Source organism: Zootoca vivipara, chromosome 9 (assembly GCF_965207765.1).
Source record: "Zootoca vivipara chromosome 9, rZooViv2.hap1.1, whole genome shotgun sequence".
NCBI lineage: Eukaryota > Metazoa > Chordata > Lepidosauria > Squamata > Lacertidae > Zootoca > Zootoca vivipara.
In genome coordinates this window covers 43,976,446-44,004,004 of record NC_142592.1, presented here as the reverse complement: position 1 = coordinate 44,004,004, position 27,559 = coordinate 43,976,446, and the positions used below count along the sequence as shown (strand labels likewise).

At 45.5% G+C, this 27,559-nt stretch overlaps 2 protein-coding genes across 3 annotated transcripts in view; both read left to right on the top strand.

Annotated features, from left to right (window-relative positions):
- Positions 1-296: 296 nt before the first annotated feature.
- Positions 297-10,723, top strand: NOL12 (nucleolar protein 12). The gene is made up of 6 exons (XM_035127107.3): positions 297-423; positions 2,812-2,917; positions 4,171-4,219; positions 5,020-5,162; positions 6,591-6,688; positions 10,098-10,723. The coding sequence occupies exons 1-6, from the start codon at positions 341-343 to the stop codon at positions 10,267-10,269; spliced, it is 651 nt and encodes a 216-aa protein (XP_034982998.2). The 5' UTR covers positions 297-340; the 3' UTR covers positions 10,270-10,723.
- An 11,272-nt stretch (positions 10,724-21,995) lies between these two features.
- TRIOBP (TRIO and F-actin binding protein) overlaps positions 21,996-27,559 on the top strand; it is a 59,990-nt gene continuing 54,426 nt past the window's right edge. The window contains exon 1 of one of the 2 annotated variants that reach the window (XM_060279850.2): positions 21,996-22,188. In XM_060279850.2, the coding sequence (XP_060135833.2) occupies positions 22,039-22,188 (150 nt within the window). In that variant the 5' untranslated portion in view covers positions 21,996-22,038. The remainder of the gene's footprint in view (positions 22,189-27,559) is intronic. The other variant, XM_088652094.1, reaches the window with a different exon arrangement.

The following is a 27,559-nucleotide window of genomic DNA, read 5'->3' as shown; positions in this document are numbered from 1 at the left end:
CGGCATATGAGGCTCAAACCCCTAACCCTGAAATGAAGAGTCTCGTGCTGCTCTACCAACCGAGTCCAACCAAACTGCAGCGCCCAGAATTCTGTGAAGGGGTAGAGAGGGGAACGTAATTCGAATCTGTCGCGTGCACATATGTAGTCTGCATTGCGTTTTTGTTTTGTTTTTTATGCAATGCTTGGGGAGCGATACTACTTCTGAAGTGGCAGCTGGGCGCCGCCAGTCGGTTGTGCTCGGCTGCAGCAAGACCCAGGCGGAAGAGGCGGCGTCGAGGCTGGGACGGGGTTTGCAGTCCGGCCCCGGAAGAAGCGCGCCTTGGCCGCCGGAGACCAGCATGGGCCGCAAGAAGAAGCAGAAGCAGGAGAGTCGCGCGGCGGCGCTTCGCAGGGTCGTGACTTTCGACGAGGAGAACCGGCGGTCAGTGCTGGGGAATCGGGCGGGCGGCAAGCTGCTTCTGTCTCCCCGCGCGAGGCGACGGGCGCGGCTTCCCTCCACGAGGTCTCCCATCCAGATTGCCTCTCGCCTCGGGAGGCAGCTGCGACCCTCGGAAGCAAACCGCGCGAGCACCGCGATCCTAGGGTCTCGTTCACACGTGCAGCGGGACGGGGATGGAGTGGAGTGTGCTTCGACGGGGCGCGGGAAACGCATACATAGCAGTGCCGGGTTTACGTATAAGCTAAACAAGCTAGCTACAGTAGCTTAGGGCCCCACTCTCTTGGGGGCCCCCAAAAAATTTAAAGGAAAAAAAACCTGGATGTAAATTTCCAAAATATAAGATAAAAAACAAATAAAATAATTCAACACAAAAAAACAGCAAAGTCTCAGGGCGGTTCACAACAAGACTATAACATATAAAATCAAACCAAAAGCAGTAACCCAGGCATCCCCAAACTTAGGCCCTCCAGATGTTTTGGACTACAATTCCCATCTTCCCCAACCACTGGTCCTGTTAGCTAGGGATCATGGGAGTTGTAGGCCAAAACATCTGGAGGGCCGCAGTTTGGGGATGCCTGCAGTAACCCAATACCCCCCCCCAAGGTAAAGGTACCCCTGACCATTAGGTTCAGCCGCGAATGACTCTGGTTGTGACACTCATCTCGCTCTATAGGCCAAAAACCCCATTCTAAAAGGGTGTTGGATGTCAATAAGATCAACCAAAGGTCTGGTTAAAAAGCAAGGTGTTTGCCGCCTGGTGCCTAAAGGTGTATAACTGGCATAGAGCTGGACTGAGTTTTATAATAAAGACCATTCTGCCTATTTTATGTATTTACTGAATTTCTATACCGCCCAGGTTCCCCAGTGTACAATATAAAACCACAAACATACCAGAGAAACAAACAAAACACTAATCCTCTCATACGGTTTAAAAGGCCATAGATTGTGTAATTAGCCAAAGGCCTGGGAGAAGAGGAATGTTTTTGCCTGGCGCCTAAATGTTTTTAATGAATGTGCCAAGCCTTCCTGGGGAGAGCGTTCCACAAATGGGGAGCCACAACAGAAAAGGCCCACTCTTGTGTTGCCACCCTCCAGACCTCTTGGGGAGGAGGCATACGAAGAAGGTGATGATTGCAGGGTCCAGGTCAGTTCATATGGGGAGAGGTGGTCCTGAGTCGTTTTAAGGCTGTATAGGTCAAAGCCAGCCCTTTGAATTGGGCCCGGAAACTAATTGGCAGCCAGTGCTGTCGACCCAGGAGCGGTGTGATATGCTGGGACTGTTTTGTCCCTGTGACTAACCACCCGCCTTCAGGGGCAGCCCCATGTACAACATGTTGCAGTAATCTAACCTAGAGCATAGATAACAAGTTAGGCTACCCCTGTCCAGATTCTAATTCCTTTTTTTCATGTGATTTTTATTAAGTTTTCCCAAACATAAACAAACATAAACATTCATATATCTTTGTATATTGTTAATACAACAAATACAGCAAATTCCCCTACCCCTCACCCTTCGCTATTAACCTCTTTTTCCACCTCCTATTTTATAAGTTCTGCCAAACTCAGCTTCCTCCTCCTTTCACGTTTGGTTTTCTATCTTCTTTTCTCTTAACTGCTCTTTTTTTTCTATACGTTTTCTCTTTTGTCTATTTCTCCATTATTTCTCTCTTTTTTTAAAAAAAAACAGTTGTAGGTATTATGTCAGGCCAATTAGTGTTATTGTTGGTTTACAATATGCTCTCAGATATTCTCTAAATTTGTTCCATTCTTTTTGAGGTTTCTGGTCTTTTTGTTCTCTCACTCTTCCAGTCAGCCTGACCAGTTCTATATATTCTACCATCTTTACCCTCCACTCATTCACAGTTGGAATGTCTGGCGTTTTCCATCTCTGTGCCAGCAGTACTCTGGCCGCAGTGGTTGCGTACATGAATATTCTATGGCAGGCATCCCCAAACTGTGGCCCTCCAGATGTTTTGGCCTACAACTCCCATGATCCCTAGCTAACAGGACCAGTGGTCGGGGAAGATGGGAATTGTAGTCCAAAACATCTGGAGGGCCGAAGTTTGGGGGTGCCTGTTCTATGGTCCTCTTTTTTTATTTCCTTCCCCATTAGTCCCAACAAAAATAATTCTGGTTTTTTTGGGGAACGTGTATTTTAACAATCTTTTTAGCCCAGATTCTAATTCCTTATTCTGCTGCATGTGTGCGCCAGACCCTATAAAGGGAGCTGAGCCCATGATGCTGGTGGTTTTGTGCTGTTTGTGGCTTTATGAGGTGATTGTGACTGAGAAAGATGGATTTTGAGCTGCTAGGGGATAGTTGTTCTTCCAGTGTCTCTAACTTGCTCTTTGGTATATTTACTCTTCGCAGGGATTACTTGACAGGGTTCCACAAGCGTAAGGTTGAGAGGAGGAAAGCGGCTGTGGAGGAGATAAAACGGAAACTGAAAGATGAGCAAAAGAAGATGAAGGAAGAGGTATATATTCGGGGGGGGGGGGTACTTTCAAAGCAAACATAATAAAATATCAGTCCTTTGTCAGCTTTTCCAATTCTCTGGTGAAGTGTCACTGTATTAAGTAATGCTGCATGGTTCATGAAGCTATAGTGAAGCAATGGTTGCCTAGGAACTATTGAATGAGTTTTCTTAGAGCAGGCATCCCCAAACTTTGGCCCTCCAGATGTTTTGGGCTACAATTCCCATCTTCCCCGACCACTGGTCCTGTTAGCTAGGGATCATGGGAGTTGTAGGCCAAAACATCTGGAGGGCCGCAGTTTGAGGATGCCTGCCTTAGAGTTTCCTCCTGGTCAGAAACTGTTTTTGCCAGGAAACCTATGGCCATCTAGCTGTTGCCAGGCTACAACTCCCATCATCCATGACTGTTGGCCAGACCTGATGGAACTTGGAGTCCAGCATTGTTTTGGGGCCCCAGGTTTCCTATCCCTGCTGGGAGCCTGTGACCAACAGAATAGCCTGACAGACAGGATTTCTCAAGAAACATGAGATTTCTACAATGACTGGTTTGGCCCCCAAAAGATCATTTAGGGAGCTGCCTTATACTGAGCCAGACTATTGGTCCGGTTAGGTCAGTATTGTCTACATGGAATGGCAGAAGCTCTTGAGGGTTTCAGAATAGGGTTCTGTCCCAGCCTTATCTGAAGATGCCCAGGATTGATCATGGGAACTTCTGCATGTAAAGCAGATACTCTGCGACTCGGCTACTTCCCTTGTTGTTTATCACACCCTGGTCCTCATCCCTCTTCCAAAGGTCTGTTTCTAGGCTTCCTCTCGTTTTATTTTGACTTGGTCAAAACCTTGAATCTCCTTTCAGTCCTACTTCTCAGAAGCCTGCCTTCCATTTTCCCTTCGTGCCCTTTAACACCACACAGAGTATGCAAAATTGCACTTGCCCACTATCCTGACAACCTATTCCTCCCTGTCTTTCCTACTCATCATCTCATTCAAGATATGCAGCCCAGACCTGTGTTAGTTTACTCCACAGTAAAAACAACAACAACAACAACAACAACAACAACAACAACCCTGGGATTGCAGGCTTGATGGACACAGTGTTGTTATCTGAGAAACTAAATGCTGGAATTCTCCCTTGGCTCCAGAGGAGAAGGCGTGCAAGTTCTGGTTTATCGGGTTTTGGCTGATGTCTTGGATGAGACCAAGCAACTGTTTATCTGAAAGCATTCTAATTATTTGGGGCATTTCTTTGTTTTTAGAGGCACAAAGAATACATGAAGATGTTGAAAGAGAGAGAAGAAGCCTTGGGTATGTGTCCTTTCTGAAGGTGTAACCGTTAAAGTTGTCTGTGCTGCTATTTAATTTATTAATCCCCTTTTACATGTGTTGCACGGGTATTTACAAATGTCAAGACTATGGAGATAGCGGTTCATTTTGTGCATCTTTTTGGTTATGTGTTACTGATCGACTTTCCCTCTCCACCTTTAGAAGGATGGTTATTGTATGTAGTTGCAGGAATCCTAGCAAAGATCAGCCCTCTTGAACGGCTGGTGGGATTTGTGGTTCAAATCACCTGGAGCATATTGGTATAGTTCATTAGAATTCTAAAAGCCGTGGCAGAAATCATCTACAGTGGTACCTCGACTTACGAACGACTCGACAACTGAATTTTTCGACTTACGAATGGGGCAAATGGCCGTGCGCTTACTATTTTTTCGACATCCGAACTGAAACCGCGGCGGTTTTAGATAGGGTTTTTTCAACTTACCAATTTTTAGATGGGGTTGCTTCGACTTACAAATTTTTCCGTTTCCAATGCATTCCTATGGGAAATCGCGTTTCCAATGGCGCTTTTCGACTTACGAATTTTTCGACCTACGAAGGTGCCTTTGGAACGGAATAAATTCGTAAGTCGAGGCACCACTGTAGTTACAACAAAAAGTACAGTAGTTGGGAGTCGCAAGCGACTGTGTGTATGAAGAAATAGAATATGTAGCAGTTTGTCTGAGAACTCAGAAGAGTTTCTACCCTAAATTCTCCATCCGTTCCCTTGAAGAAACTGTTTTGACACTTGTTATTTCTTTGGGTTCCTTAATTAATCTTCCCAGAGGAAGCTGATGAGTTGGAGCAAATGGTAACATCCCAAACCGAGTCTGTGAGCTATGATCACCCAAACCACACAGTCACTGTTACTACAATCAGTGACTTGGACCTCTCAGGAGCACGCCTGGTGGGACTAAGCACCAATGAGGTAATTCCTCTCTACCAGCTTGTATGTTCAGCCTAATTCTATTTTTTTTCTAGAGGTGTATATTTGTTGATTAACTAACTACTGGAATTTAGGACTGGCATCTCTCTTAACTTTTTAACAATCCCATCTGTGTGTCACGAAAAAAAGGTTGCTGCCCCAAGGAGCCTGCGGCCTAAAATTCAGCATAGAGAAGGCATTGGGGTGGGGGTGGAAGAATATGCATTCAGTTTGGATCTTGCAGCTGGATTTAATTTCCATGGAGCTGAACCAGCCGAGTTTGAAAATGTTTCATTTCGTGAGACGTCTTGTAAGATCGAAAAGCCATCTACCGTGTTTCTCATATTATAAGACATGTCTTATATTTTTTTTTCCACACAAAAACACACACTATGGCTTATTTTCAAGGGATGTCTTATTTTTTTCCTCCTCCTCCTCCTGCCGCGGCTGGCATTGCTGCTGCGCCTATCACTATGTCTTATTTTCGGGGTATGGCTTATATTCCTTGAATGCTTAAAAATCCTGCTATGGCTTATTTTATGGGTATGTCTTAAAATATGAGAAACAGGGTAAGCAGTTTTCAGGGCCAACCGTTTCTCAAGGGAATATGCTTGTGAACAGCCGAGGAAGGTGTGTATTCCACTTGCTGTTGCTAAGTAAGAACCATGTCTCTGTCCAAAGTGGTACTTGGAGAAGTTCAATATAAGCTTCTCTGGCCACATGCTTTGCAACTCCTGCAGTTATTGACAAGGGAAACCCTCAACATTAGTCACTTGGGATAAACGTGAACAGCTGGAGGGAGGAGCATTTTCTGTGCTGAGTCCTTGCCTCTTTTGGCATCAGCCAGATTCCCACAAGCTGCTTTTTCAAAGCCCAGCACAAGCTCTGTGCTGTTCACCCAAATCTGCTTTTGATCAGAATTGTTTCTTCAAAATAAAAAAATAGATCTTCATATAAACACATGGCTTCACATTCTCTAATGTAGGCTAGAATAAAATGATGAAGTGAGGATCTGTTCCTGGCTCTCCCTGGTCCTGCACCATGCTGACTGTCACATACGATGCTCTGTGTATTTGAAGGATTTAACATCCTAGATCTCACTAATACCCACAATAGCACTGTTTGATAGGCCAGTATTAGAGATGGTGATGGGAGCTTGCATAACTGCACATGGTATCCTTGATTTAAATTGAGGCTTCCTGGGTCATAGGTCACACTGATAGCCACCACACTGAAGGAATATGTGCGAGAGGTTTTTACACCCATGCTGCAAGTTCTGATTTACCCTACAAAAGAAGACAAGTCTGATGCAGTAGCTGATTTTGAAACTAGCTTAGTAAGTAAGTTACTTGTCAAATTGACCTGGGTTCGTATGTGTTTACACTAGCAGTGTCTAGATTTCTGTGTGGCTCAGGTGCCTTTTTTTTTAAGGGAGAAGATGCTGGAATGGAAAAAAAAGACGAAGATGCTTCAAGCAAACCTGCATGCATCTTTCCTAAGAAATCTAGAGATCCTTTCCTGTCTCAGAGGTAGTTAAGATTGGTTACCCCTTACCTTTTAACCTTCAAAACCATGTTCAGAACATCTGTGGCTCTCCCAAGTGCTGCTGGAAAGCGACTCATTTCATCCCTAACCATGCTTCTGTATTCTAGTTAATTGCACTCATTCCTTGCTGATGGGCTTCCCATAGGGATCTGGTTTGCTTCTGTGAGAACCAGATGCTGGACTAGAGATAATTCTGGGGTTGGAAGAGACCCTCCCCCTTGCTCTTTATCGCCCACTCACAAACCGATCTGTGAACAAACTGTCTTGAATGTCAGCTGTGTGCCAAGGACCTTGAGTCTTAATGACAGCCTTGTAAATAAGTTACGTTGCAATCCTACTTACCTTGGATTTGAGCCCCATTGAGCTAGATACGACTTACTCCTGGGTAGAAATGGTTAGGCTTGCACTGTTAGTTACCAAAAACTGCCTCCATGCTAGTGGGCACAGAGGGGAAATGCCTTCCTCTGGGGCCGCTGTGGAAGTGCAAGGTAGTAACTTTTCATAGCCTGGTTAAGAAAAAAAGGAAAGGAAAGCCCATTGCAAACAGTACAAAAAAAGGAAAGGAAAGGCCATTGCAATATGACAGCAAATTGATGCAGGATGGAAAAGGTCTTCTTCTTTTCTTTTCTTTTTTTAAATTTTAAAATAAACTTTATTAGAATTCAAATTAAAATACATTCACAAACACACTAAAGAAACAATAATATAGAAATAATAACATACAAAATCATATATAAATAATCATAATAATATAACATAAAAATGATACCATACAACTTCAAATATAAATAATCATAATCATAATATAATGTAAATAATAATAATCGTAATCGTAAAGAAAACACAAGCAAACAAAAATCATACGTTCATTCATTCATTCATACCCATAATCAAAATACATTTCAGCTATATTCCTAATTTTCTTTTTACCATACACCTTTATTTATTTATTCCCCTGTATCTCCTCCTCCCATATTAGACTTCCACTTATCTCCCTCTCAGGTTTTTTAATTACTATACTCTGGTCCTGCTTCCCCTCAATCCTATGTAAATATATGCCTTCAGAGGCACCAAAAAAGAAAAGAAAAAAACAGCTTCGGGAGAAAGGCAACACTTCAAAACTACAAAAACAAAAACACCCAGCAAACAGTGGTGCAGAGAGGACAATGCAAATGGATGGTCTTCCCTTCCTCTGCAACCAGCCCAGAAACCAAGCAGAGTGCTGGAGGAGGAATGGAGAGATCTGCCTCTCCTTGAACTTGCCTGCATGAAATTCCTGGTCACCAGTGAGCACTGTGTTGTTAAATGCAACATGGGCTCAATACTGAAATATCATTATGTAGCAGAAAGGGTTGATAGCCATTCTGCACCACAAGAGGGCATTCTTGTCTCAGCGCCATTCACTCACTTTCTAAATATTTAGGAGGCAATGAAAAAACTGTTGTTGTCCAAGCAGCTATCTGCATCACACATGTTCATATGAGAATGTTTTTATTCCACCATTGGTGACATCGTTTGTGTTGTAACCTGTCCTTTTTAAAGACTATGTTAGCAAGTGCATTTTTTAAAAGTGTTGCTGTGTGCAGTGCTCCTGTTCAGGGTTCCAGGAAGCCCGGTTCACATTCCTCCCTCTCCCACATCCTGTCCAAAATAGTCAGCCAATGTTCTGTGCCCACTGAACATGCTCAATCTTCATTGGGGCTGGGTGTTTTTGTTGTTGTTGTTGTTGTTGTTGTAGTTTTGGAGTTTTGCCTTTCTCCCGAAGCTGTTTTTTTCTTTTTCTTTTTCTTTTTCTTTTTTTGGTGCCTCTGAAGACCTTTTCCATTCCTGCATCAATTTGCTGTCATATTGCAAAGGGTTTCCTTAGGATTAGCACTCGATGAAAGGGGTTGTGAAGGTGGGGAACTGGATCTAGCCAAGCCTCTTGACCCAGGCTGCTGACTGGGCCGCTGTCCTATGACATCAGATGCTGCTGGGGCTGATGGGAGTTGCAGTCCAAAACATATTGAGAGGACCAGGTTGGCAAAGTTTGGGTTAGCCTGCAGAAACTGCTTGCACGAGACGTGGCAATAGCCACCAACTTAGATGGCTTTCAGGTGTGATGAGAGCAATTCACAGAGAACAAGGCTACCAGTGGCTGTTAGTTATGCCTCTATACCAGGCATCCCCAAACTGCGGCCCTCCGGATGTTTCGGCCTACAACTCCCATGATCCCTAGCTAACAGGACCAGTGGTCAGGGAAGATGGGAATTGTAGTCCAAAACATCTGGAGGGCCGAAGTTTGGGGATGCCTCCTCTATACCACCTCCAGAACCAGACACAACATGTGTCTGGATACCAGTAAGCAGGAAGCAATAGCAAGAGAAGATTGTTGCCCTCATGCCCTCCTTGCAGTCTTCCAGAAACATAGTAGGCCTGCCACTGTGGGGAACCAGGATGCAAGACTAGATGAGCTTTTGGCCTGGTCCAACAGGGCTCTGGTTATGCAGGTCAGAGTTGCGTAGACTGAGGTTGGGGGAAAAGGGGTGTCCTAATGAAAGAAAAGAGAACTGATTACAGTGGTGCCTCGCAAGACAAATTTAATTCATTCCGTGAGTCAATTCGTTTTGCAAAAAATTCGTCTTGTGAATCGCTGTTTCCCATAGGAATGCATTGAAATTTCTTTTTTTGCCCATAGGAACGCATTAATTAAATTTCAATGCATTCCTATGGGAAACCGCGATTTGCAGGACGAATTTTTCGCAAAACGAATTCATCTTGCGAATAATTTGTCTTGCAGGGCATTCGTCTTGCGAGGTACCACTGTAATATTCCACGTACAAAGGGAGACTGGCAGGTTGCAGAGAAAAGGGAGACGTCCGATGAGTTTTAATGTTGGACTGCCTGTTCCTGTCACCTTTGACTATTGGTTATGTTGGCTGAGGCTCCCAACAACAACTGGAGGGCGCCACGTTGGCTATCCCTGTTCTTTCTACAAGAAGGAGTGGCTAGAATATGGCATTCAGAGCATATGACGCTCCCCATGTATCAAGTTAGGCCAGTTGGTCCTTGTGCAGTCTACACTGGCAGCATGTCTCGAGCCTGGGTCTTCCCTGCTATCTGAGATCCATGGAGATGCCAGGAATTGAACCCACGATGCTCCCCCCCCCCCACATGCCAGCTGTATGCTCATACCACTGAGCTAGGTGATCTCCCATCTAGGTAGCATACAGGGCCAGATTTGCCTAACTTCAGCAGTAGTGCCTTCCAGATAGAACATGCAGCTTGTGCCCTGACACAGGAGAAGCAAGAAACAGGTGTGGGAAATGTAGCCGGGGTTGAAGCGTTTTATAAATGAAGACTGGGAACTGGTTTGCTCTGGAGTTTATTTATTTTTTCTCCTCCCCGTTACAGGATTTCTTCGCTCACGGCCACACTGCATTCCCGTAGCCAGAAAAAGACCAAAGGAAGGCAGGCCAGACACAGCCAAGGATCAAGGAAGAAAGCCCAGAAGCCAAGTACAGGGCGGACGAGCAAGACCCTGCGCCGAAGAATGACGGGCAAAGGGAGGCATTTCCAAGACTGAAGTGGAAACAGTAGCCTCCTACGTTTTGAGAGCTCTGGCTTACTTGGAAAGCTCATTTTGTATCAGCGATGTCTGTTTCGTTCAGAGCTTCAGTGGAAGTGCAAAACTTTCTTGAAACTAGTTCGTGAGCCAAGGAGTGCTGGGCCTGTTGCTTGGAAAAGTAAAATATTTTTGTGTACAATACCCTACTTTGACTAAGCAAGTGTGATTGTTGTGTAACTCCCCACAAGAAAGAAGGGAAAAGAAAGAACAGATGCACTTTCCCCAAGTATTGATAACAGCTAAACTGTTAAATGGTTACATCTGCATAGAAGTCCAGGGTCGGTGTCCTTCCTCACTGGGAAATCTATTGCTATGAATGCTTAGTGAGTGACCACATAGGCCCCAGGCAAACTTCTTTCTTCTGCCTGCATCATTTTTTAATTTTGTTATATAAATGTCTGTTGGGAGGAAACTTTATGTGCTTTTATTTCTCACACACTCTTCTGACACTTGGATTGTAGGAGAATCTGCTGGCTACTATTATTTATAGAGCATCTGCGACAAAGGGCTTTGTAACTTTCTGCTTTACCCTCATAAAAGATTTGTGCTATTCTCGTTTTAGCTGTGAAAACACACACAATTACTTCCTTGTGGTCACAGACAGTGAGTCCACAACAGAGAAGGGGATGGAAAGCAGGTCTCCCAGATCAAAGGCTGTTGCTCCATCCAAACAAATAACATGGCCAGGATCCAAGAGCTACTTTAGCTTAGTTGTGTCCATGGGTTTGCATTTACCTGATGGGATTTTTAAAAGGTATTTTTTGTGTCATTTCCCACAATGCCCAAAGCCACTCACAGTGTTAGCATCATGCAAACCACTGAGATAGATGTTTTTGATTAAGTGGTATATAAATCTTGCTTAATTAATAAAACCACAGTGACAGTCAAAATACAAGACATTTGGAGGGGTTTTTTATTACAGAACATCTTAATAAATTCAAATAGGATTTATTAAAGAACTAAATCTAGGCTTAATATGTGAATGCAGAGCAAAATCAAACTTAGCGTGCACACCCACCCACTAAAACTAACCTGTGCAACAAAGCTAGTCCTGCTGTCCTCCAAAGGACCAGAAACTTAGAGTCATAGGGTTGGAAGGAACCCCAAGGGTCATCTAGTCCAACTCCCTGCAATTCAGAAATTTCAACTAAAGCATCATTGACAGGTGGCTATTTAACTTGTCTTAAATGCAGTGCCAAGGGGGTTGGGGGGGTCTTATCAATGGGGTAGCCAAAGGAAGCTAGCAGTAGCAACAAAAGGGAAGTTATAGGGAGGGCAAAGATGGTAAGTCCGGGTATTCCAGCTGCTGCTGCTATTATTATTATTATTATTATTATTATTATTATTATTATTATTACTGCTACCACTACATTTCTATCTTAGCATTCCTCCAAAGAGCTCCAGATGCTGTACCTACATCTTATCCCCCTCCCCATTTTATCCTCACAACAACCCTGTGAGGTAGGTTAGGCTTAGAAACTGACTAGCCCAAAGTCACGCTGTGAGCCTCATGACTAAACGGGGAGTTTATCCCTGGTCTGCCAGGTCCTAATCCAGCACTCAAAGCTGCAACACCACACTGCCTCTCTTAGTCTCTTCCCCCCCCCAAACAATGGACCCTGTGCTGTTACATAAAATATTACAGAATCTCCCCTGAATTTAAAAAAAATGGAATCATCTATGCATTGATGGGGGTGGAGGATTTCTGGAAAACACGAGGCCCATGTTTCTCTGTAGGTCTTGTAGCGTAATTCTTCAGATCGTGGGCAGTGCTTCTTGCTTATCTGGAGCTGGGTGGTGTTAGGAGGAAAGTAATCTCTCTCTTCAGGTACTAAAAGCTGGGGTTTTATGTGTCGTGACCTGGCATTTGCTTCAATATGTCCACTCCACCAATACAGAGAGAGCCCCTCAGACATGTGTGAAGTAGAAATTCATCTGTTGTCTGCCTCTTGTGCAGCAGCAGCACAGATTGGGGTCCCCTCCTCCTTTGAACTTTTAGAACTGCCTTGGAGGTTATTCTCAAAACAGCTGTTCAGCGAACATGTTAACAATCGGGCTCTACTTTGCTTTTTGGATACTATGAGTCTACGTGGTAGCTGGTATTCATTAGCACTGTTTCGCAATTGGAGGAGGCACCAATTTTTTTAAAAAATAATGGTGCGTAGAGAAGGATGTGCTGAAGACAAGCCTCGCAGGCCTGTCTAAATATTGCAGGATAATTCATTGCTTATATAGTGTGCATGTTTTGAAATGATAGAAGCCAAATTTGCAGCAGCAGTTTTTACAAGGCACATAACTTTTTTTAAAAAAATTGAGCAAGGGATAGAAAGGGCCATCAACATTGCATTGCCCACCGACTGACTTCCATATGACCCCCCCCCCCATAATGGTGAGGCGATATTTAACCTGTTTTAGTGGGAATAGCACTTCTAAGGAATTGCGTTCATTCTTGGTCCACTGGAGCCCTAAGTGTGGGATGTGATGTAGATAGAAAGGTTGACTGCACTTATCTGTGTTCTGGCAACCTATTGATTAGACTGTTGCAAGACATTAAACACAAGGCTGCCTTTGACTGTCCAGAAATTTCAGATTCCTGCATTGCAGGTGGTTTGGCTAGACGACCCTCAGGGTCCCTTCCAACTCTACAATTTTTTGATTCGCTTAGTTCAAAAGCAGCTGTTTGGCCGCTAACTGGAATGGGCTTCAAAGAAACATATTTTTAAACCACTGCAGCGGGTGCTGTTCCGTTTCTGCAGACAATTCAAAGGTGCTGGTTTTGCGCTTTTTAAAACCGGAGACACTCAGGTAAGTAAGGACAGCCTTCTCCCATATGAGACTGTGTGAACCTTATATTCATCAGCTGAGTCCTCTTGCCTTCTGTGTTTATAATTTACTTATTTTAAAGCCCACACCACCACCCCTCTTTGGACAAAAAAGTCCCTCGGCATGGCTTTCAAATCAGTTAAACAAAAGACAAATCCCTGCGCTTGGGCTTAAAAGGTCCAACATAAAAGGAAAAGGAGATGAGAGGGAGGAGGAAAAAAGCAAACTCGGGCACCACTTCTTAATAGGTCAGAGAGGCTTTTCAGTTGTGAAATCCTGTATATGGAATGCCTTGTCAGGGATTATTGCCCTAAGTTTCATATCTTTTTGACATCAGTCAAGAGATCTAGCCTTCATGTCCATGCTCGATTGTCGTAATCTGTCCCATTTGGTCTTGTGCCATTTTTAATTGTGAGTTGCACTGTAGATGGAACAAACAGTGCGCCAAGGAACTAGGGGAGTCATTTACTCATGTAAGCAAGATATAGCATGTAGAGATTTGTCAGCAGCAAGCATAAGTATCCAAAATGCCCCACACAGGAGGACTGTAGGAATGTCTGACTGTTAAAGCAGCTTGCTTTTTGTTCTTCTTGGGCGAGATATTTGGGATTCGTGGATAAGTGTGGGGATGGGAAGAGGAGAAAACATAAGAGCCTGTTGCATCAGACCAGTGGTCCATCTACTCCAGCATCCTGTTCTCACAGTGGCCAATCAGATGCCAGTGAGAAAGTTGCAAGCAGAATCCAAGCACAAGAGCCCTCTCTCCTCCTTGGGTTTTCAGCAACTGGTGTTAAGAAGCATTACTGCATCTGACTGTGAAGAGGCATGGTTATGTGTGTGTCTTGTGACTCTCGATCATATGAGGATTTTTGGTATGCAGCTCATAGGATTAAATATTTAGGCCACTCCTGGTGCATGGCTAAACGCAAAAAGCACCGTTTTCGTGACAATCAGAAGTATTTCTGCTTTTTCATTACATCTTCTGCTTTCTAGGTTGCTATAGAACCCTTGCTCTTTTTTTTTTTAATAGGGGGGTGTAAATGATGTCTTTTATATTTTTCTTATTGGCTATTGGCTGCTGCTAAGCAGCATTGTTTGGCTCTTGGACAGCCTCTGAAGTGTTTTCTGTACCCCAAAGTTGTTAACTAGCAAAGAGAATGGAAATTGAGTTGGAAAAAGGCCTGATGCTTTGGTGCTAAATGAAGAAATATCAATGGGTTTGCCCTACTTCTGAGTAACTCGTAATGGTCTGGTTCTGTCGCATTCCACAGCTCAGTGAGGAGTGCTGCTGTTTTTTCCCACTTTTTTATTTAACTGCATATAATCCCCTGAAACCGGAGGGCATTAGCTTGCAATTGCCTCTGTTGAAATGATACAAGATTGGGGTGAAATTTTCAAATGTCGATTCTTAAAAGAATTTCTGTCAAATGCAAGTGTTTGCCGGGGGGGGGGAGCAGTCCTAGCCCTGAGTTGCAGCAGCTGGATGAACATAAGAGAGCTATTCACTCGATTCCTCGTGCTGGCCTAGTGAAGTTCTTATATAAAATATCATTTTTATTCCAAACAATAAAAACAAAACAGCGCAACAGTACAAAGCAGTATCAGGGTTACATGAGTGGTCAGAAGATGACATCATTCCTTTGAGCTAGATGACCTAGCCAAAAGGCTAGTGAATTTCAAACAATATAGTGGCTCTACTGTGCTAAATGCCCCTCATAATTATAACGGTGCGGAGGAGTGGGAGCAAAGTTAAGGGCATGGTGAGCACCCTCAGTTCAGATCCCGGTCTTCTACATGGCTGGGACCCTCCAGAGGCAGTTTTAGGGTAGCATGACCAGCTCAGCCGCACTGGGCACTGCAGTGATGATGTAGAACAGTGGTGGCAAACCTATGACATGTGTGTCAGACATGACACGCAGAGCCCTCACTGCTGGCATGCGCCCCTTCGGCCCATTCGTGCTGTTGTTGTTGTTTTCCCCCCATTTGTTCTCCCACTCCTCCTACAGCTTGTCTCTGCTGTTAAAACCTGTTGTTGTTGTTTTTGCTGGTAGCCAGAGATTGGTTTTTAACCCTTTCCGTGCTGTTTTTTCTGGCGCTTTGGCAGACTATGATTGGGTGTAACAGCGTTCGTTTTTTAACCTGTTCTGTGCTGGGGTTTTTTTGTGCTTTGGCAGACTATGTCCGTGCTGCGTGTTAGTTCTAGCGAAAGTATTATTTGTCATTTATTTCTGCTATCTTTCCCCAAAAAAAGCGCAGCAGCTTTGGGCCATCCCCCTCCCAAAAGCAAAGCAACTTTTGCACCCCCAAAAAAAACCTCCAAAACTTTGGTCAGCAGCTCCCCCCAAAAAGCTCAACAACTTTGGGCACTTTGTGATAAATAAGGGGTTTTTGGTTTGGTTTGGTTAAATAATTAGTTTTTGGTTTATTAAATACAGTTATATATTACAATTATACATTTTTGTTATTTGAACTATAAATATCGTGAAATTATGGTGTTTTTTTCTCGAAGTGACACACCACCCGAGTTATGCTCGGTTTTTTGGCGAATTTTGACACACCAAGCTCAAAAGGTTGCCCATCACTGATGTAGAACAGAGTGCAGCGGGAGGGGGGTGCCAAATTTTAGCGTTTCAGAGGGCGCCGCTGATATTTGAGAGCCCAAAGTCTGCCACTCTCTTGTATGTGAAATTATACTAGCAAAATAATTCCTGAGCTGAACTGGCACCCGCTTTAGTTGATGGGGAGTGAGTTGAAGATGTCAGTTCTTACTCCCACCGGACTGGAAGAGAATCGGATTCTAGCTAATCCAGAGCTCATTGCAGTTCACCACCAGAAGTTGAGTAGCGGAAGGTGGTTACGGAAAAAGATGTGTCTCCTGCACACCCTCTTCTGAATCCCCCAAGGAGTGAGATGAGTATACAGGCAGCCAAACAGCCATGAACATAGCATGCCCTACAGACATCTAGTTGACCACTGTCCCGGGCCTGATCCTGTTCATGGGCCTGATCCTGCAGGGAAGGCTTATACTCTGGCCTCCTAAACCACGCCCTAACCACAGCTGCTGGCAGTGGAGGAGTATCAGGGATTGCTTACTCATGAGTAGACCCCCTTACTCACTACTAGACCAATCTCTCTGGGTCCAAAGATGCATACTGTGTTTTCACGCTTCGTATTAGACCTGAAGCCTTTGGCACCGGTGGTCTCGGGGACAGGAGGGGGGTGCGCCTCTTCCTCTGGCAGTCCCAGGGGTTGCACTCCCCCCCTGCCCCTCTGTCTGTGCTGCAGTGTGTCCGAGTGATGCTGCGGGAGTGCAGGACCCCAGTTACCGTAGCAACGTCGTCACCATTGCCTCTTGTGTAGCAGTTGCCAACTTAGCCGCACCATAGGATTGCAAGGCCTGTCTGCAGTCGGCTGCCTCCATCTGGGAATCACCCACAATTAGAAATGTGCTCGAATGTGCAATGAATTAGCTTTCCTCTTGATGGGCGGAAGAGCAGCTTTCAGTGGCTGGGTGGTCTAATGAAGAGATGCACAGACTTTGCTTTAGTGAGATTCCCTCGGTAGAGTGCGAGAACAACATGGCCAAGAGTATCGAAGCCAAAGCTTCCAGGAGGCTGACGTCCCACCTTGGGGGGCAGGTAGACTGAGCGACAGAGAAGAGAGGCTTCAGACATGGTTGTAGGGACCCCAGAGTTTATGAGAAGTTGGAAAGTCTATGAAAATGGAGCTAATGTCAGTGGATGCAGCCCATGCAAATATTCAGAAAAACTTGCCCCTTAGGGTAATGCTGGACTACAACAGTCTCCCTCGGAAGGTGGAGGACTGTCCTTCTTTGGAGGTTTTTAAGCAGGGGTTGGGTGGCCACCTGTCATGGATGCTTTAGATGAGATTCCCATTGCAGGGAGATGAGGTCCCTTTCAACTCTACAATTCTATGATTCTATACAACTCCCATTCTCCCTGATCATTGATTGCCCATGCTGAGTGGGGGTGATGATGGGACTTGGAGTCCAAGAACACCTGAAGGGTGACTACAGGTTCTCCGTCCTGGGAAGGGGATGCCAGGAGCTCATATTCCAACTCTTATACGGAAAGTCCACACCCAGAGTAGCCAACAGGGTGCTCACCAGAAGTCGTTGGACCATAACTCCTATCCTCCCTGATCATGCTTGAAGTTCAACAGCATCTCGCAGGCACCCTGGTCCATACCAAACACATTATCTATGTAATAGATTTGGGGAGATATTTTTTTTCAATAAGAATATTGCATTCCTTTCTGGGCAACCTCCAGGAAGCCCTGTGGGTAAGACCATAGGCAGAAAAGGGCCAAGCAATGAAAGCTATTGTTGTTATTATTACCTTTGTACAGTAGGCTATATTCTGTGCACACTCACACACCCTTCTCTAGCCTCCGTCCAGACAAGCAAGAGGGGTTTATCAGAGTTGAAGGGCACATTCCAGTCGTGGGGGGGGCACTTAGGGATATGTGAAAGCAGATGTGGTTTTGGAAGAGTGGCAAGGGCCAGAGGGCAGGATTTGGCCCCCAGAATGGGGGGTACCCACACTCACATCTTCTGCCTGTGACTAGGGTTGCCAGACTCAATAGAGGACAGGACTTCTGTGCCTTTAATTGCCCTGCTCTCGTTTGAGTCTGGCAACCCTACGTGACCAAGATCTCAGAAACTACTTCCAGGATGTGGTCCCCAATACTGCAGCTTGTAAGCTAGTAAGAAATACCTCTGCACATCCTTAGAGGGTAGCTTGCAGAGAGCAGGAATGTGGGGCTGCGGCTGTAAGCGCTGGCCTCCCTTTGCAAATGTGACATTGTTTAGTCTCTCACACAGGTGCAGGCCCCAGTTTGTTCTACTTATCTCCTCTGATTGGGCTAGTAATTTGCTATTTTGAAAGGCTAATCTGGGGTTGACCCATTTCCCCCCTCGAAGGGTGTGTTTAGAAATGACAGGTGCACCGTTTCCACAAGTGAGGCTGGGATTAGACTGCACCAGGCCAAAACACCCGGGTGCAACAAGGAGAAATGAAAGCGAATGGAACAAAGGGAGACAGATGTAGTTTGAGTTGATTTGCACCCAGCCTCTTACTGCATAGGTGTGTGGCACAGGGAATGGAAGTTTTTGCAGGTTTGGACAAGAGCAGGTTAGCCTTTGAGCCTGGCTGTGCATAGAACTTCAATGGGTCTGTTCTGAGCATGACTATCCTTGGATATAACCTTCTAGTCTCAGTTCTATGCCTTAGAGAGCTTGCTTAGTCTGTAGATAATGACAGCAGCTTTGAAACTTTTACCTTCCAGGGATTCATTTCCAGATTGGACTGTCTGCTGCAAAACCGAAGCTGCACCAAATTCTGATGTGTGTTCTCATGTGCAGCATACTCAGTTTGCATGGTGCATGATAAGCCGGGTCTGTTGGGCCTTCCTGTCACCTTTCTTGAACTCAGAGGACACTTTGGGCCACAGCCACCCTTGCTGCTGCACATTTGAAGGGAACATCAGCTGCAGTCGGCCAGCAGCCATTAAGGAAATCTAGTCCTCCATATTGACGGTCATCTTCTTAACAAATCCCCAATAAGCTTCTTCAGGATACAGAGTTTTAAAAACACTAGTCCAGAGTCAAAACTACACCATGCATTGCCTATGGATGTTCTCAGTTGCTAGGTCCACCATTTTCAGATAAGGCTGGGAAATAATATTATCTGAACCCCTGTACCTGCTGTCAGTCAGGCTAGAACTGGGATGGGAAACCTGTGGCCCTCCAAATCCCATAAGCCTCAGCCAGCATGGTCAATGGTCTGGGATGATGAGAGCTGAAGTCTAGCAACATCAGGAGGACCTCAAGTTCCCTAGGCAATACTTGAGCTTAGGTGAACCAGTGGTTTGACCACCAGGTATAACACTATTTCCTGTGTTCCAATCATAGTGCACGAAACAGCAGCAAACACAATGCAGAGCCTTGTAGCATTTTTAGGACAGCTGTTTTAAAATAAGCTCCCCTGGACAGTAATATGTAATATGACTGAGGACAGCATTCTTGCAATGATGATGATGATGAACTAGATGCCTGACCAAGATGGAAGGAGGCGATCAGGGGAGACGAAAAAATCATGGCTGGCCCTTCCATTATTAAGCAGTGAGGTGGTTGCCTAAGGCAGCTGATTTTGAGTGTGAGGGAAAGGTCAGCAAATTGTTTAGCTATTTAATTTGACGTTTGTTTTCACTGCCAGGTAAGCGAAGAGGTGTTTATGGGACTTTTGTTTTTTTCTGCTTAAGGTGCCAAAATAAATTAACTGCCCCAAGGTACTAAGATGCACCTTGCTGGGGGGCGGGGCTGGAGAGGAGGCGTCATTTGCAGCTGCTCCCTCAACAACCTGCAAAACACATTGCGCCGACCCTTTGAAGAGTGCTAAGCCGAGAAAGCGAGGCAGAGGCTTCCGTGACGGCGAAAGCCGAGGCAGAGAACTCCGCAGGGAGTCAAAACACATGTGGCTGCGTTTGGGTAGATTCCACGTTACTCAAAATACTCGGAGCATCAGCGAGACGCTGGTTTGGCACGAAGGCCAAGCGAGCTCACGCTGCAAAGGGAGGGAGGGAGAAATCGATCACATCCCCAGCGCCGCTGCAACGTGGCTCGCAAAACATGAAGAGGCGCCGAGCTAATTATGTATAAAACAACGAAACAAAACAAAAGTTTCGACTCCGAAAGTTCCAAGCCCTGATCAACATTCCGGCGGTTTTGATTCGCTCCCGAATTAGCCCACCCTCCTCTCTCAAACAGCCACTTAAAACGTAGCATTCAAATGAAGGTGATTCGTTCAGCCAATGGGAAAGGGGCCGGTGCTTGTATTCTCGGTCCACCTCCCCGAGGAAAGTTTGTATTCATTGTTAAAAAAAAAGAGAGCGAGAGGAGACAGCGGCGGAAGGGCTCCAGCTGTAGTCGCGTGTGTATATATATATTTAGGATTGCATTTTGAAGGGTGCGCGCGTTTCTGCTGTTTTCTGTCGGTATGTTTTATTGATAAGTTGCGAGCATATTGATAAGCTTAACTGGGGGAAGCAACACGGAAGTATTTTAGTACAGTAGTATTTCCGAATTTTGATAAACACACGTGAAACTACCTAACGCCTCCCCCTCTCGTTTGAAGGCAGAAAGTGGATTGTCAAGTATTTGTGGCTTCCCCAGGTCCAGGTGATATGACAAAACCTGGTTTTATTGCTGTAGGGGCGTTGCAAATGGGAGCCAAAAAAGAAATTTGAAGTCACGCAAGGCTGAGAAGTGAAGAAGCTTTGGAACAGTATGTGTTAATTGTGAGAGTTTGTCTTCTGCAGTACCCACTGATGTAGGATGAATTCATTTTAACTGGCTTTAACCAAAAATATTGTGGTAGTTCTGGTTAATACTAAAATGGTCTTTTGATTGATTAGCCAGACTGGATATTGTGCTTTGTGATGTGAGGGGGAATTGTGTGCAAGTGATCATTGTATGGTGGTTTGGTCTGTTCTTCACAGCCTTTTGCTGTGTTTGATTGGATGGATTATTTCTTAAAAGAAGAGCCCAGCCCAGCGACCTCTTTCAAAGAAATAAAATTACTGTGGTGGCTCATAAAATCCAGCACACAGAAATAGTATGTGTAGATAGAAACCCTGTTGGTGGTGGGAAACAAATTAGGCCTATGTTTATTTTAAAGTTGCAAAATTGCAAAGGCAATTTTGTTTCATGCTTGGTTCAAGCAACCTCATTTTATTCATCTTCCCTTATGTCCTCATGAGCACCAATAGATTAAAAGCAAGGGTAGGTGCCAATGGTTATTAATCCAGACATAATGCTTATGGAAACACCCATTGATTGATGCCTCACTGTTAAAATTAATCTGGTGACCAAGCATGTGTTTCTGTTTCTCCTCTTCTCCCTCCCCCAAGTTGTCCCTTGTGCATGAACTTGGCCCTTTCCATTTCCAGTGTCTGCCAAATTAAAATTGCTTACCTGACATACCTGGTGAAGGGGTGAATGTGATAATCTTACTGCATGCTAAATGCTATTCTTTCTCATTCTAATGTTCAAACCATGAGTACCATTTATAATGTAGCTAAAATGTCACCACCCCAACATAAGAGAGCAGTAGCTGCTGGCTCAGAGAAACCATGAAGCTTGAAAAAGTACCAAAAAAATTGACAAACCCGCCCCAAGAAAAGCCCAATGAGAAATCAGCAAGCTCAATGGCCCTAGAATGCTGACATAACTGTTTGCTAGATGTCCACATTTTTAATGCATGTCTGACTTGTCCGGTAGAATTTTAAAATGAGGCTCCCAGAATTGTAGAGTTGGAAGGGACCCTGAGGATCATCTAGTCCAACCTCCTGCAATGCAGGAATATGCAGTTGCCCCATATGGGGATCAAACCTGCAACCTTGGCATTATCAGCACCTCACTGTAACCAACTGAGCTACATGATCCCATAGTCTTATCCTCACAACAGCCCTGTGAAGTAGGTGAGGCTGAATGATAATGACTGTCTGAGTGAGCTTCATGGTTTGAGCAGGTATCTGAGCTGCTGTCTCCCCACTTCTTATTGCTAACTATTACACCACACTGCCCCACATATGGGATGGATAAGCACTTTCCCCATGGCTGCCGTCACCGAGTCTGTTTTTGGCCTGCAGACTTTGATGCTCTTTGAAGATTCCTCCTTCTCCTCTGATGTTCTTGGAGAATGAGACACTTCCTGCTGGTTGGTGCCAATGAGCACTAGGCTATACAGAACATTTTCTCTTTGATAAGGCTGAGGGAAACTGGGGGGGGGGGGGGGTTACTGATGTCTTGTGTCTTATGTCTTATGATCCTTTCGTTGCAGCTGTTTCCCCACCCCTACCCTGAAGCTTGTTCCCTAAAACTGCATGCCCTGGGGGAATCTTCCCTTCCCTGCATGGACCATGTCAGAAATGTCAGAGAGCACTCTGTGTGAGAAATTCGAGGCCAATGTATTTGCCAAGACCCGGTGCCAGAACTGCTTTCGAACTGTCACGGCTCACAAGCATGGTAACCAGGTGAGCTTACATTTGACCTTGATTATTGTGGGCAGAGGGGGAGAGTATCCTCTGTTGCAGGCATCCCCAAACTGCAGCCCTCCAGATGTTTTGGCCTACAACTCCCATGATCCCTAGCTAACAGGACCAGTGGTCAGGGATGATGGGAATTGTAGTCCAAAACATCCGGAGGGCCAAAGTTTGGGGATGCCTGCTCTATTGCATTTGGGGGGGGGGCTGTTCCCAAGAAAATTCCAAGGAGAAGTAATGTTAAGGAGCAATATTCCTAAACGATCAGTTGTATAAGGCTTTCCAAGATTTATGATCTGCGTAAGAGGCACTGCTCTGTGGTCTGTTGATAAAGAATCATAGAATTGTAGAGTTGGAAGAGATCCCAAGGGTCATCTAGGCCGACCCCCTGCAATGCAGAAATCCTATCCACAACCATCCTTGGGTGGGTTCAAACTACCAACCTTTTTTTGGTTAACAGCCAGATTCACTGACCCATTGGCTTGGTGGGCGACGTGGGAAGCTGCCTTATACTGCCTCGGAGCATTAGCCCACCCCCAAAGCCCCACTTGGAGATGCCAGGAATTGAACCTGGGACCTTGTACATGTAAAGCAGATGCTCTGCCCTTGAGAGTAGGCCTTCTCCTACCATGAACAGGGCCTTTTTGGTTGTGGCTCCACTTGTTTAGAATACCTTTCCTAGGGAAATAAGGATGGGACCCATAACTGCTGTCTTGAAGAGAACGTCAGAAACATTTTCCCTCCAGTCTGTGTTTGGTTAGTTTCAATGTGCTGTGCTTTGAAATGTTTCTTGCTACTGTTTCTAACTTAGTAGGATCTTTGGCACATAATTGTGGTGTTTATGCTGCATGCCTTAATCTTTTCTCTTTTCTTCCTTTTTTTTGGGGGGGGGGGTAAAATTGCCCTGTGAGGACAATGTGGCCTGAAAAGCAGTCAATAGATCTCTTTAATAAATAACTTTAAACCTTCCCCAAAATTGGCAATTTGACAGGTGACGGAGCATGACAATTGCCAGAGCAGCATGGCATGTGCATCATAGGGAGGGGTAAGTTTTCTAAAGGCTGGGAAAATAAGAAAATGGTGTGGCGTGAGTTATCGGCAGAGCTGAGTGAATGGGACCGGAGCATAACTGTGATGTGATTTGGTAGCCAAGGACTGAGGCATGATGGTGGCTAATGCAGTGCAGGATCAAGACCGTTATCACGAGAGAGGCTGGTGCCTTTAAACTTGCAGCAACACACAGAGATCGCCGAGTGTGACCGTCCCTACAGCTTGGGTGTTCATAATATTTTCCTTAGATATTGGCTCTTTCATGACAATTGCTCATGTGTTTTAGTGGTTTAATGTTTTGACTGTGATCTTGAGAACTGCATTAATATCTCAGTCACACAGGTTGTCTTGGAGTAAACTGCTGCCTTCCAGCCTCTGCTTGCCATCCTCTCTTCCAATTCCGGTCCTTTCGTCCGGTTGTTCTAAGGGCAGCCTAGGGATGGACCTCCTCCTCCCCAAGGCCTCCTCAACGGATCAGCCCCCCCCCCAATCCATTGTTTGGAATTGCTGCCTATGCTCATGCTTGGTCTCTTCCCAGATTCATCACATCAGTTTCTCCTAACATAGAAAGCCAGCTCATGCAGAGTTGAGACGGGTTGGTCCATCTAGCTGAGGACTGTCTGCACTTACTGGCAGCAGCTCTTCAGGCAGGGGTCTTGGAGATGCCGGGGATTGAACCTGCAACCTCCTACATGCAAAGCAGATGCTCTGCCACTGAGCTCCAGCCCTTCCCACATCCTCATTGTAATTCCTTTGGCTTTTAATGTACCTGCACGCTGTAATCAAGGTTCGACCCAGAAAGTGAGGAGCACCAAACGTCCAACACCGGAGTTATTATACCTTTAAGAGCTGGGTAGAAGAGGGAATGTTGGTAAATGCCGCTTTTTCTTGCCCTGTTGCCATGTGAGGAGCTCCACCTGCTGAAATGTCCTTTTTCTGCAGCTGTTGACGTGTCAAAAGGCTGAGCATCCCTGCCATAGAGCAGGAAATGGATCTGGCCTTTGCCCAGCTCATCCATTTCCATATTTTAGAGCGACTTTTTGGGGGGGGGCAGTGGCGGGAACTGGTAATCCGAGCAGTTATTGGAGGGAAGCAGGGGCTTCCCCTGCTGACATGCAGAAAGAAAGGAAAGGCACTTGAGTGCTGTTTGTGAATGTGGACTTTGAATGAGACCACAGGGACTGCTAGATTATGTGTTAATGAGATACTAAGGGTTCTGACAAGAGGTGTAAAAAGCTGCAAATGAAGTCTCAGTGGTTGCTGGGGAGTGCGGTTAGTGGTCTCCTTGTTTTAATGGAGATGGGCTCTGTATTTTTAACAACTGTGGGGCAGGGAGTAATTCAGCAGGAAAAACTTCCACATTATTGTTTGATAAACACACCTATCCATGGGCTTGGTGCTTTAAGAGGCTATCCCTTAAGGAGCTTGCAAGCCTGAAATTCAGCAGTCCGGATGGCTCCTCTGATTTACCTTTAATTTGAGTCAGACTATTGTTCGCTTCAGCTCAGTATCATCTATTTACTGACCGACCGGCAGCATTCTCCAGGGAGTCAGGCAGAGCTCTTTCCCAGCTGCACCTGAAGATACCAGGGGTTGAATCTGGCCATGTTTTTCCATGGGCACAAGAAATGCAATTCTCATTGCCTGAAGAAACTACAGGTCGTGCATCTCCTGCTTACATTTGACCTTGCCTAGTAGCATTCCAGCATTTAAAAATAAATAAATGCAGGAACCGCTCTCTTGCAATGAATAAAGGAGAATGGATGCCACACAGCATTAACACTCGCCAACTGTTTATGCTCAAAAAGAGCAGAGGAGAAGCGGCTACAAATCCTGGGGTCACCTGCAGTGCTTTAAATGATTGACTTAGGTCCTAAGTTTCTCAGGACTAACGCTGGCTCTTCTGTGTGCTAAATAAAAGAGTTTAATTGCCGTACTAGGAGTCCACACCTAGGGAAAGTTGATCAGCTGTGATATTTCTAACAGTGGAGTGTCAAGCCCCCACTTTTTAATCTTCCTTACAGTTTAAAGAGGAAGCCTGAACTGGTTATGGTCAAAGTTATATCCCTCTCCTCCGCTCAGGAAAGTACCAAAGCTACTTCTACACTATAAACATTGATCTGGCTTGAAACCTGCATTCCTGTCTTGGTTTCAGCAAGAAATCCATAGAGGCCATTCTAAAAGCTCCCAAATCTCCCAGCAGAATGACAATTCACAGGTTTGGATAATGGGGAGAGAGAAGCACCTTTATTCCTCCACTCCACTTTCGAAATAGCTGCAACCTGTGAATCCCGCTTCACTTTGGCAAGTCATGCTTTTGCTTCTGCTGCCCAGAGTTTATACATTCCTTCCAGGACTGGGATGGGGAGCCTGTGGTTCTGCAGATGTTTCTGAACTCCAGCTCCCACCAGCCCTAGACAGCACGGCCAGTGGGTTTGGAATGACAGGGCGGTAATCCAGCAGGATGTGGAGCTCTGCACATTCCCTGTCCCTGCTCTGTGGGATAGAGATGCCAACCTGACAAGCGCAAGTGTTGGTCTTTAACTGTGGCCCTGGATTAAAAGGCCAGGCAGACTGAGTCACCTGTCAGCTCCTGGCCCATTCCCTGGCTGGCCAGGTGTAAACTCCATCCCTCCCTATGGGGTGCCAGCCGGTGTCCTGTTAACAAAGGGTTTCGTGTTGTTCATTGTTTGCTGCGCTGGATCAGCCTCGGATTATGAAATAGTAATGAGGTTCCCTCTCTCCCCAGTACTGGCCCTCTAGAATTTCCTCCTGGCTCGCCTGCGATCTGCTCAGAGCCATCCCTGCTCTCTCTCTCTCCCCCCCCCACTTGATCAGGACAATGGAAGGGAAGTGGTGCTGACAACCAGCCTGCTAGGGACCCTCCCTTTTGGAGATCATAACCTGCTAAGGTAACTGGGCTGGGGTGAAGGCGGGGTGGGTGGGATGGCTCTCTAGCTGGCTAGGGCAGCGAGGAAACTCTTAAAGGGACAGGCGTGCTTGAAATGGTACTCTGGATCTGAGCAGGGAAGGACCTGCTGTTTGTCTTTGCTTCTGGAGCCTTGTGAAATCCCCTCTCCCAAGCGCTGGAGCTCAGGCAATAAGGAGTGCTTCCTATCTTGCTGAGCCCTCCTGTGCTTCCGGGGTGCTCCCCTGCCTTGCTTGTGGGGCTGAGTAGGAGGGATGGAGTGGAGACTTCCTGAACCATAGGATTGGGTGGTGATCTTCTAGCTCAACCTCCTGTACAAGGCAGGAAGATTTTCTATCTCTGCCCGATTAGCTTGTGCTATCTAGGTGACCCGGTGCCATGCCTAAAGAAACAAGGAAGGCTCCTTAGCATTGGAGGTGCTGCAGGCACCTTTTAAGAGCAGGGCTCCATGAGAGGGTGGTTGTCAGGAGAGGAGTGCTCTCCCCTGTTTACGTTTGTGACAGCGCAAGGCAAGCGTTGCTCATCCGATCTACACCTTCCAGTTAATGTAGCGCAGGAGGCGGCATGCCCTTTGCCAGCTATTGATTGCCACGGTTGATCAATTGGGAGAACGGCGTTTGGCGTATGCTATTTATATTTTTGGTTTGCAAGCCTTAACACAAAGAATGCTTCATCTGAACAAATGGGGAAGGCTCAACGTTTGACTTTCAGTCGCTAAGCATGCTAGAGTCTGAGAATGTTTCCTCTCTCTTTAGGAACCTGTAACTTGCTCTTTGAACTACTGTCCTCAGAGTGAATTATAGCCGCAAGCCAAAGGCCTGGATCTCATAAGTCGCCCTAAGCAAGTTCACAAAAGCAAAGTTTGCCCATCCCTCCCTTCCCTGAAGCCATCTGTGACCCCCTCCAAAAAAGGCTCTCTGGAGGATCAGGACCCCCCTCCAGAACAATGGGCCATGGGGAGCTGTACTGGAAGGAAGTGATGGAGTTTTCCTTCCTTAAATTAAAGTTAATTTAAGATCCAAGACTAATCTGGGTTGATTCCCTCTCCCCCACCCGCAAGGTGTTGCTAGACACTTAAAGGACTCGGAGCACAGGCCTGTGGTCCAAATTTACAAAATACAAAAAATAAAAATAAAAATTGCCAGTCTAATTTATATGTATAGATTACTGTGGAAAATTAGGGTGGCTGGGCTGGACTGTCACCAGCTGTGCTTTGCAGTGGTGCCAGATGCTGTTAAAAAGTTTTAAAAGAGGGGGGAATTAACTTTTTATTGTCATTTTATAGTTGTCTTACATAACCACAATCAGCATAACCAAAAAGCTGCAACTATTCACTCTGGAGAAACCTTCACTGCTGTGATGAAAACAATTCCCACACAATAA